Here is a 12,177-nt window from a genome sequence, read left to right as displayed (position 1 = left end):
TGCAAGAGACTATCAGAATATGCAAATGAGGTGATATCCAAGCATAAAGGCACCTCTCAGGTCCTCTGGATGGATTGGGAAATTTTCTGTTACCTGAGAAATACTCGCCAAACTCCTGCTCCAGTTTCATGGCACGGTCGTACGTCTTTTTGGCCTGTTCCTCCGTCAACCTCTTATTCATCTCCCTGAAACGCACAGATTTTAGAAGTGTATCAGTCCCTGAGTCTGAGTGCAGAGGAATTTGTATTATTTATGGAACATATATGGCATCATAGAGGTGTGTGGTAAACTTACATTAAGGACTCAATGGATCTAGGCTTTATAAAGATGGCAATGGGGTAGAGTTGTGCTACTTGTAGTCGTTTTATCGCATTCCCAGACACGTCAAGTATGCAGTGCTTTCCCTAGAAAAGCAAAAAAGTTCTTGCTAAATTCTAGGAAGCTGAACAGTAGAGTAAGGGGCCATTCACAAAAGACACATCCAAGGCCACAAGGACAAGTGTTGGCCTATTAGATGTTTAGCAAGGAAAAGTCCTCTAAAATATCGAGTTTGACTCTTTACCACATTACTGGCAAGTACTGTACATCTGGAACATGCTAAACTGGCTAGGCAACCCAAATTGTGAAATTTATTTTAGGCAAGGCAAGCTTATTTACATAATGTAGCACATTTCATTCACAATGGAATTTCAAAGCGCTAATAGAATATAAATATTAATGTATAAATAGTACCGTAATGCTGTGGTTATAAAACTACTGACCCTCTCAGCCACGTATTTGACAGATTGTACACTGGTTCCATACAGATTGTCATTGTACTGTCCAGCCTCGATGAACTTGTGCTCTTGGATGTCTTTCTCCATCTGCTCACGCGAGGACACAAAGTGATAATCTCTCCCATCCACTTCATAATCCCGCTTTGATCTGGTAGTATCTGAAATTAGTAAAAAAAAATCCAGGCTTTAGTTTTTGGTACACTTGGGTACTCTGTTCTACAACACATAGAAATCATCATCTTTATTATTAACATACACATTAATAAGAAATACTAAGTTGTCAGAGGATGGAGGGAAAGTCTACTTTCAATTACATATAAACTATTATATGTCTACCTTTCAGGGTGACTTATTAAGAGATAGAGATTTCTAAGCAGAAATACTCATAGATCCCACTGACTGGATGAACTGTATACTACAGGGAAAAAACTATTACACTTTCTACTTATAATCTTCCTCACTGCAGACTAATATTCTCACTTACCTTCTTGATCAGAACTGTTAGCCGCTTTTTAAAATTATGAACAAACAAAAACGGTTTAATAAAATCTGGAAAACTGAAAAACAAACAATAAATAAACTGTTTAAGATGTAAAACATGAAAGAGCTCTGTGGCACTCATCAGCAAACTCTCAGAATGACATGGGATTTTTATTCTGAGATGAAGAACTACTTAGTTTTGTCAATATTTTAATATTTTGACTAATATATGTAGCACAAGCCAACAAAGCTCTTTCCCAATAAACAAGGGAAGGACAAATAGAAAACAAAGGAAATGTTACAAATTGTGGATTAAGAAAAGGGATACCTTCAAGGTTTGATCTAAATGCTTTTAATGTTTTTTATTTATTTGTATTTACTCTTTAGACCACTTGTAACTTCTGAAAACATCACTAGTGACTTAGTTGAAGTTTGTTAATCAGCAGACCTTGAAGTTGTATCACAGCACAATGAAATTAGTTTTTAGGAACTGGACTCAAGCACACTGGGACAGTAGGGAATGCCACGGACTCTTATGGTCAGGCCACTCACCTTACCATTTCATTTTGATGAACCCCACCAGAACTGCTATCAGCACAAAGGCTTAAAAACCCCCAAGACTACTGGATATAATTACAAACTACCTTGGCCAGAGGTTTTTCTAACAGTCCAATTGATATCCATGATGGCCCAAGTGAGAATAACACAGTACAATATTGCTCAGTTGGGCTCTTTTAAGATATCGATTGAGTCAGCCTCTACTGAAGGTATCTGTGCATACTAAAGATATAATAATAAATAATTAATTAAAGATCCATTGATAGTTAAGTTTATCTAATAATTTAACCACCTGGGCAGGAACCGCAAGATCTCTGTAGGGTACTTACGTGGCACACATGATCCAAACTTGTCCGGGAACTCGGAAATGAGGTCATCGTTGATTCTATCCTTCATGGGTCCCAAGATTATTACTGGTCTAGCGTAATTAACTGTTCAAACAGATAATACAGGTACAAAAAATCTCGGGTTTCAAATCGAACACCAATCACGTAATCTATTTACACTTACTGTGAACGTCATACAGTTCAAGCATGAGAGACAGTGGAGAGACACTTACTCTCTTGTCTGATGACGGGCTCATATGAGAGGATCAGTTCCTCTTGACTCCCTGGAAACAGAACAGAATAACATACTCAGTGGGGAGGGTGGTTATGATAGGACTCCGCTTGCTTTTTGCAGAACGCCGGTGATCGAAATGCCCACATTTGGTGCGCCCTTCACCAAGGTCTCTCATCTCAGAGCACAGCTCAAGTGGAAGTGTAAATGAGTTACTGAGCATGTAATGCCATTACGTGCTTGTTGACAAGGACATGTATATTAAAAAAGAGAAAAATAAAAAAGTGACAAAATTGAGTTAGCTCTCATTTGGGAGATTAAAGGTATCAGCGGAAAGGCGATGATGGACAACAGAAAAGCAATTTAATCGCAGATGAGACTGAAGTTTCAGACAGTGGCAATACTAATGAATATAATAGTCCAATTATGGAACTCAGGTCCAATGTGACGCTAGTTGTGAGGTGGTCTGCGCACACAGGGACTTAGAGAGCCAGAGGAGTTTATTTTTAGACCTGGAACGAACAGAAGGAGGCTGCCACAGGAAAACAATATGGTTATTATCCATCGATTCAAACCCAGATAGGATTGAGTGTTATTCTGAGCCAGAGCTTCATTTTTCTCATTGGCAGTGGTAATATTAAACTATACAGAATGAATCACACATAAATCAGCTTCTGTGTAGTGCTCCACTCTTACAGAGAACAATTTAGGTGCTGTAGAAATGCTAGATCGCCTCTATTTGTGTAGTATTGCCATAAACACAAAGGATTATGTCCATTTAAAGCCTTACAAACACAAAGCACATTTTGAAGCTCTGTTCGGCAACCTAATGAACTGCCCACTGAAGCATAATATTGAGGCATTAAAAAAAAAAAAAAAAAAAAAAAAAAAAAAGACCAAAAGGTTTCCAAAAGGTAGAAAACTTAACTTTGTTGCCTGCTAATATTTCATGTTTGACCAAATTCTAATGGCAACACTGCATGTTTACATTACTAATCCAATTAAAAAAAAAGAAAAATGTTGACTATAATTAAACATTTTATTCAACACTTATAAAATTTTGAATTAAAAATGATTATTTTACTTAATATTTGAACATGCAAATTTTATGCTGATTAGAGTAGAGCTCTATTGTTAGCACCAGACTCAACTGAATATATTATTGCGAGTTGAGTCTCAAATAGCTGGTTATGTAGAGCGTTCCAAATCAGTAATGGCTGAAAGGATATCTCTCTGAGAAGGCAGCTGCCTGTGTAGGTAATAAGCAACAAGGCAGCTCACGTTGAACAAAGCTTGAGTTGTATATTCAAAATAACTTCTGTTTACTGTGCATTAAACAGAAGTCAAGCTGAGGGGATAGCATCTGTGAAGACTTTAAACAAGGTTATGTGGGTTTGAGCAATGCCTGGAGTTTGTGGTGGAGACAGATCATACATCATTTTGTAAGACTGGACAGTGACATTTGCCCTCTGACTTTCAGCAATAAGAGCCCAAACTTAAGAATTATGCTTCTACTTATATCACATGAAAGACATGGTGACTTAAAAAAAGGAAGAAAAAAGAAAAAGAAAAGTATCTTATGCTCATCAAGGCTGCATTTATTATAATCAAAAAACAGTAAAAATAGTAATTTTGTAAAATATGAACACAATTTGAAATAACTTTTAATTTATTCCTGTGATGGCAAAGCTGAATTTACAGCAGCCATTACTCCAGTCTTCAGTGTCAAATAATCTTTCAGCATTCTGATAAGAAACACCACTTATTAACAGTGCTAAATATTTCATGGATTCTCAGGTGAAATTCAGAAAATTCACAAAAGTAGCACTTATATGCAAGAAATGCAAACTTTTGTAGTATTAGAAATGTCTTTACTGTAACATTTAATCAATATAATGCCTCCTTGCTTCATTCATTTAAAAAAAAGTACTTACCCCAAATAATAGTGTACATATATTCATAACAATGAAATGTTTGCTGAAATGTAACTCTGAAATGTTTAAACTTAAAACTGCCATCATGGGCAAAACTTGTATCTTTCTGCATGTTAAAGCAAACAAACTTTAAATGATTCTTTCTGATAGCACATATCATTTTTGATCAATGCGTTATCACGTCCATTTCCAAAACAAATTAAATAAAAGCCACAAATCCTGTTTACCGACAGGGGAAAACGAACAAGTCATTTTTAATTATGTTGACAATGGCTGTCTAGAACAGCAACATGCCATATGACCATTACATGGCAAAACCTAATATGTCCAAAGTGACAAGCTCATCCAGAGAGCTCTGAATTCACACATAGTCTGGAAACTTGCCACTCTCAAGATGACTACAAAACCTGACAGCTAACCCTTTGGAGCTGGACTACAATACTTTATCTCCAACAAACTAAGCTGAAGTCATCAGGTTACTCAGTAACTTTTTCTTATAGCAGTGTTGTTCTATGTGTTCTATAAACTTTGACAGTCTAAGTTAGTAATATTTGTTTGATTAAATTAGACTTGAGTTTAAAGAATAAAATAAAATTAGACACAGGAGATTAAATTAGGGACACAGTACTAAGGGAAGATAAACACATTCGACCTAAAAGAAATATCCTCTCTTCTGATAATATATATCAGCTTTGTTTTTTTGTGAACATCCATCGCTTCCCCTATCTATGTATTACATCTTGGCACAAATACATATTAATTAATTGAGAATAACGCTAAATATTGAGTTTGGCTGATGTGTATTTTTTTTAAACCATATTTTATTAATTGTGTTGGCTAAATGCTCCTGATGAGAACATAAAAATACACTGTTAAAAACACAAGACAACATTTGGCACAGCACTGCAGAGATATCAAAAGACAAACACAAAAAGACTAGAATGTAACCTAGATTTCCATTAGGAGAACTTCATAATACGTAATTATAAATCTTTTGATAAGCATAATCTTATTTATTTATTGACAAAATGTATTTTTTTCTCAGAATTTTTCTCTGATTGCAAAAAAAGTCTGAATTATGAGATATAAACACAGAATTGCACAAAAAAGTCTGAACTGTAAGATAAAAAGTCGCAATTACCTTTTTGATTTGATTTGATTTTTTTAAGAAACAAGCTTACATAGAGAATAGCACCACATTTTCGACATACAAACTAAACAAAAATAATTTGACAACTACTGACACATTATGTTCATGCAACATTTTAGCTACCACATAAACCTAAGGATAAAATAGCAGGAATCCCTAAAACATTACAACCTGTGGACAAACATACATTAGTATTCTGACATGCAGACAGGCCTGTGGTTGTTTGAGACAGCTAGGATGACGCAACAAAAAAGAAAAAAATCTGAACTGAAATGTTACATATGTGCTTGGGAGAGGGTTACTGGGTCCATTCTTTAACACACTTACTCAGTGTCTTTGCTCCGTACCCGTCCTCCCCTATTCCAGAGATGTCCTACACCACACAGCCGATCAGAGAGGCGAGAGGGGGTGGAGAGAGAGAATGAGAGAGGATGGGAGACAGAGAGACAGAGGAAGAGAGAGACAGTGAGGTTGTTGGTGGGGCGGGCAGTAATGCCAGAAGAAAGAAGGAGGGCATGGGCTTCCTGGAGCTACCTACACACCTAGACCTTTCAATTCACCCCGAGGATGCGTTTGTGTGAGCGTGTGGTGTTTTTATGCACCTACGTGTGAGAGTGCACGTGTGTTTGTGGCTACTTACGTTCTGAGTCACTGCCGTCTTGCTCGTCTGCGTCCTTGTTCTTGTAGAAAGGGAACTTGCGTGAAAAGATGAAGTTCTTTCTACGTTTTTCACTGAATGACTGTGCGGAGAGAGAGCATGGTGCAAACAGGGGGCTCTAAACGCTGTCACAATCATGCTGACAAAAACAATACAACGACTGGAGCTGGACGTGAGGGACAACAACTAGGAGACAACCAAACATCCAATTGTTTTTTATTGGCAGGATCATGCACCTAAATTGAATTAGTAATTAACACATATTAAATACGCTTTTATTTGTCCTTAACTAATTACATTATTTTTAGCTGGAACTTAAAGTGCTTGTATGATCCTGTAAAGGTGATCTTTGGTTGTTGGGAAGGCTGATCTAAACCCCGCTGTCCATGACATCACAGCACCTGAGCTGTTTTCAGACAGCTCAAATGTATTCAAATTAAAACATGTTCAATTGGAAGGCACATACAAGGGAGGTAAACAATGATAAACAAAAAGTGCCATGCAAAGGCAAATGGGATTAAAAAAAAAATAGTAACTCAAATTAAAATATCAAGCATGCAGGACAATCCTGAGAGGGTGGCATGCTGATCAAAGGGGACAAATTTGTGCTGCTTGTGTGTATTATGATGTTCTGAAGGTGAATTGTTTTTAAAAATGGCTATGAAATGCTACAAAAATAAATGAGGTAACATTGATGTGATTTTCTAGCTGATTTGGTGAACCTGAGGTCGATATGCTGTCTGATATGAATGTAATTTTCCTGATAAATTACAATCTGTGATGGTGAGACCCATCTAGAATATGTACAAATCATCTTTTACCCCAAAATTAAAAGGAAAAATTATATAAAATTATTCGAATTTTATTACAAATCAAAAGTAGTTTTATGACCATTAAGATTTTTTTTATTATGAAATGTTATTGAAATTACGTTTTACACTCTTTACACTATGCAAAAACCATAAAGGAAAGAAAAACAAGAAAAATTAGTTTTAAAGATTTAAAGTATGAAACATCATTATAATTTATTTTCAATTTTTTTAAATTTTTTTTTACTGAATTTAATTAATGCTATAATAAAATAAATATGTCCAGAAATAATGTGATAAAGTACTGAGAACGTGATTTATTTATTTTTTACTCTACAATAATGAATATCATGATTATTGTGCTTAATTACCAAGAACTGAAATGGTTTTAAAAATAGGCTTAAATTTTCTTTTAACATGAACATTAAATTTTTTCTTATGGTTTTGGGGTGAAATATAACCCAGACATTTCTTTAATAGATTAACAGATATATGTTTGGCTAAATAAATATATAATTTTGTGTGCTTTTGTGTGTATTTGTTTTTTCAGCACAGTGTACGATTGAAACCAACTGTACCACTGATAGTGATAAAAGAAAATATTCATAACTATGCTAATCCTTTCTATTATAAGGCACATAAACATTCTTAATCAATGCATTTTCAATCAACAGTGAAATCCTATGAATCATAAACCTGAAATGATACATACACAAGTTGGTGCATCTTAACACAAAGACAAAACCACACAACAAATCGTCAAGTAAACCATCAGTGCCAACACCCCCACTCCTCTCCCATCTTCAAAAGATGGAGAGAGAGGAAAAAAAGAAAGAGAAACGAGACAAGAAAGAAACTGAAATTTGCAGGTCTGGCTGCAATGTTGCTATGGATACTAGTGAGAATCACAAGGCTAAAAATCTGAACGGCGCTGCGGTTGTGTGCCGAACTAAAAATACACCCCACATCCTTCAGTTTAATTCAGTTCACCTCTCATGCACAAACAAGAAATATTTACTACAGACGACCTTACCATACTGATCTTGTAAAAGACGCTATAGGAGACACATTTATGTAGAAATGTAATATTTGGGCTATTTCTGTGAGCTTCGCTGCTGCACTGATGCTGAGAGCTCAAAGTGAGCTGTCACACTGCGGCAGAAGGACAAAGTCCCACACACACACTTTCACTCTGACTGACTCAATGACCCACCAGCACAACTTGAAAAGGGGAAATACATTTGAGATGATGGCACGACAGAAACTAAACTGGATAGACTGAAGAAAGGAAAGAGACAGACAGTTAGATTACACTAGATGAGTGAAGAGACACAACAGGGGCTGCTGGTGAACTGTGTCTAAACTGTCATTAAATCACTGGCCCTTCCTGCTTATAAATGAAAACTGGGGCGAACAGAATTTCGGATGTTGGCACTGATAAAACCAATTTAAAGACAATCACTCAACAAATACAACACTTACCCCTTTAGAATCGAGGCTACCGGGTTTTGCGTTGAATTTAACCGTCTTCAGACGGGCTCTCTCTTTTCTCTCCACCCTGCCGCAGTAATAGAGACAAAGTCAGTGAAATGTTCCAGACAAATGTCCGGTATCCACAAAAATATTAGGCAGCACAAACTTTCTTTTTGGTTTACAGCAGGTTTCTCAAGCACCAAAACAGCATATTGGAATGATTTCTGAAGGATGATGTGACACTGGAGACACTGGAGACTTTGCTATGACAGGAATAATTAACACCTTAAAATAGATTTAAATATAAAACTGCTATTTTAAATTGTAATAATTCATAATATTATTGTGTTTTTTCCTATAATATAAAATTAAATGAAGCCTTGTGAATTTAAGAGACTTCTTTCATTAAAAATTATTTAAAAAAATATTACCATACCCAAACTTTTACACAGTACGTGTACCTATGCAACGATTTTGTTTTACATAACCATTTTTTCCTGATATATCAAATCAAACAGTCATGTTCTGCTTTAAATTTAAGACTTTTTTATGTAAATACAAAGGAAATAATAGACAAGAATATAATAGGTTAACATTAATGAATGACCCATTTTTGCTGCTTATTATTCATATGCTGTATTCAACTCTTTCATATCAGTTTTCCACTGTATGTTCTCTTTAAAGAGCCAACTTAAATATAGGGCAGTAGGGTGATGATTAGAACTAGGGCTGTCACATGTAAAATTAGTACAATTAATTATATAAAAAAACAGTTCAGTAAAAATATCACTCCTTAAAAAAGGAAGCACTCATGTTATGTTTTTAAATGATTAATTTAAATAATTTAGGTGGCTGTGCTAAGTAAATATTGATATATGCAATTCATTTAGATTAATTTGATAACTTAGCATATCAATGATATGTATTTGTATTTTCTTTTATTTTATTGACAGCTCTTTTTAATTTAAAAAGTAAGATTGGATGTGGATTGTGATTATCAAATTACTAATTGGAAGAAAAAACGCTTAAAAAAGTGGTAATTAATCTCCACTGGTCAAATGTTTAGTGTTTAGTCATGTAGCTGATTCAGCATGAAACTCACCTCCTCTTGCTGGGGATGACGCCCATCTCCTCACTGTCTCCTTCGGGCGTCACTCTCCTGGCCTGCCACCACTCATCATCAGATGCATTGATAACATGGAGGATGTCTCCATATCGGAAACTGAGACCCTGGCTGGGAAGCCCACTATCCTTTGCCCTCTCATAGTCAAACAGAGCCCTGCAGAGAGGCACACACACAGAGCTGTTTTACAGAGCTGACACATTCATGCAACATTTTGCATCCGTCTGTCACTAAAACAGTCTTGAATTGGCAGTAATGGCTGACTCATTCTAAAGCAGCATGTGTGAAATGTGCAGATACAGCTGTAAAAGGTACAATAAGTGCCACCAGCCACAGTCAGCACATATTATAGAGTTGCACTGTGTGTGTGTTTGTATATAATGATGTTGGGATATGATGGATTAAAACAACAACTGAATGATTTGTTCTATAGCCTCAGGAATCTATAAGCAGCTGCCATCACTTTTCTTGCCAAGCTTGGGGAGGGAGGGAACATCATATTAAATTAATATATCTGTGGGATACAACTAGAGCGCTATTCTGTGGTCTGTTTTAAAAAATGAAGCAGTTAAACAATTAATAAATTCAGAGAACTTCTGCCCTTTCTACCTATCATTTCCTGTCTCCTCTCTGCTGTAAGGTAAACATATACTGTGACAGACACAATATTACAAAAATATGCATACATTCAAAACTCTGGGGCCGGTAGGAATTTTTTTTAATGAATACTTTTTTTCCAAAAGGATGCATTAGATTGATCAAAAGTGACAGTAAAGACTTTTGATAACACGTTTACAAAAAACTATTTCAATGAACTTTCTATTAATTAAAGAATCCTAAAAAAAAGTATCATGGTTTCAACAAAAAATATGAAGTAGAACAACTGTTTTCAGCATTTATAACAAAAATCTATATTTCTAAAGCAGCAACTCAGCCTATTAGGATGATTTCTGAAGTATCATGTGACACTGAAGACTGCTGAAAATTCAGCAGGAATAAATTACTTTCTAATTTGTCACAATATTTCACAATATTACTTTATTACAGTATTTTTGATCAAATAAATGCAGCATTGGTGAGCGTAAGAGACTTTTGATTGACAGTCTGTAAACATGGGAACCAGGTCTTTCTCAGATGCTGCATACCTCAAAGTATATGATACATTTCAAATCATTTTGAAAGAAAAATCTCAGCTCCTTCACATAATAGAAAACCAGTTAGAGAGAAGCACAAATGAGATCAGAAATGCAAAGCCATTTCAAAGGAGATCACAGTTTACTACACACTCCTGCCATCTGAAGTGGATGAATTACTATGCGGTGACAGAAGAAACCTCTCATTCATCCTCATATGGAGGAGCACTATCCAGAGAAACAGGCTACCATTTCAAAAATAACCATGATTCATGTCCTCATACTTAGAAAGAGACACAAACACTCTATTTTAAGAGCAGATTTTATACTGATGATGTAGACTCAAAGGCCAGATAAAAACACTGTCTGAGGGGTGGGTGCAAGTGGAATGGAGTCACCCATTGATTTTAGTGTGCTCTTCAAAAATAAGCAGGAGAAGTAATATTTTTGTACTTTTTATTATATTCTCAAACTGTGCCTGCAAAAACACTTTTTACAGTTTTACAGCCATGCTGTTTTCACTACGGTTAAACAGATTCAAAAGAAGCATACTGAGTACACAATACAAGAGATAACAGCAACAATGCCCATTAAACCCGTTCCTCCAGGTACATTTAGTCACTGCAAGCCTAGCCAAAATGCTTCAATGCAGACTTGGGTTATTACATTTCATGTTTCTCTCTAATGTCTATACAATTTCTTATTCTGTTTGGGTGAAAACAAAGAAGCCACACTGAATGATACCCACATCCTAACGGCAAATGCTTACAAAAATGATACTTCAAAATTTATTTTGAATGGCAATCAGAGGGTAACTAAGCCAAAGTAAACCAAACTTTGACCCCTTGATGTAAATGTGAACACAAAAAATAAGTGGATTGTCTGATAACAAAAAACAACAACAACAAAAACAGTCATCTATTAAAGACATTTATCATTTTAGAACAAGCTGTTCCTAAAATGCTGCAATGACACCACACACTAAACAGCACTTCTGGATTTTCTACCATGATAAAAGTTCTCACATAAGAATAGGCTCTCCTGAATAAAAGTGTGAGTTGGGGAACAAAAAAAATAAAAAATTTTTTTTTTTAAAACCATATTTTTTCTGCATATTGTGTAGGTGATCAATATCATCCCAAGGATGAAATCAATGAAAAGATACACAAGCTACCCATACTGCACTGCTGTGAGCAGATACCTGTATGACAAAATGGGCTGCACATAATGGCTGGCACATTTGTTGCTCTAATAAATGGAACATTGATTCTCACAGATGTCATTTCACAAGCATGCAAGCAAGCAAGTTGTATTTTTGGACAAAATGCTCTAATCTAGTGATGTGATGGTGCAAATGTGTCTGTTTGGGTCACTACAGTGCATCATTATTTATAAAGCAGTTAATAATATACAGTGTAATGGCGATAAGTCACCATTACGGATTCGTTACAAACCATACTGAGTGCAAAAACCAATCATCTACACCAGCAGTTCTCAATTCCAGTCCTCGTGCCCCCCTGCTCTG

General features: G+C 35.7%; 1 protein-coding gene across 34 annotated transcripts in view; it reads right to left on the bottom strand.

Annotated features, from left to right (window-relative positions):
• LOC132132047 (disks large homolog 2) overlaps positions 1–12,177 on the bottom strand; it is a 220,222-nt gene that overhangs the window by 929 nt on the left and 207,116 nt on the right. For 20 of the 34 annotated variants that reach the window (XM_059544234.1, XM_059544224.1, XM_059544237.1 and 17 more), the window contains 9 exons: positions 9,499–9,675; positions 8,406–8,481; positions 6,097–6,196; positions 2,374–2,424; positions 2,144–2,245; positions 1,261–1,284; positions 762–934; positions 295–404; positions 94–185 (listed from right to left, as the gene is read on the bottom strand). In XM_059544234.1, coding sequence (XP_059400217.1) covers positions 94–185; positions 295–404; positions 762–934; positions 1,261–1,284; positions 2,144–2,245; positions 2,374–2,424; positions 6,097–6,196; positions 8,406–8,481; positions 9,499–9,675 — 905 coding nt within the window. Of the gene's footprint in view, positions 1–93; positions 186–294; positions 405–761; positions 935–1,260; positions 1,285–2,143; positions 2,246–2,373; positions 2,425–5,783; positions 5,830–6,096; positions 6,197–8,405; positions 8,482–9,498; positions 9,676–12,177 lie in introns of those variants that run through there. The other 14 variants (XM_059544230.1, XM_059544233.1, XM_059544247.1 and 11 more) reach the window with 6 other exon arrangements.

This window comes from Carassius carassius, chromosome 49 (assembly GCF_963082965.1).
Source record: "Carassius carassius chromosome 49, fCarCar2.1, whole genome shotgun sequence".
NCBI classification, from domain to species: domain Eukaryota; kingdom Metazoa; phylum Chordata; class Actinopteri; order Cypriniformes; family Cyprinidae; genus Carassius; species Carassius carassius.
This window is presented reverse-complemented; position numbering and strand designations above follow the sequence as displayed.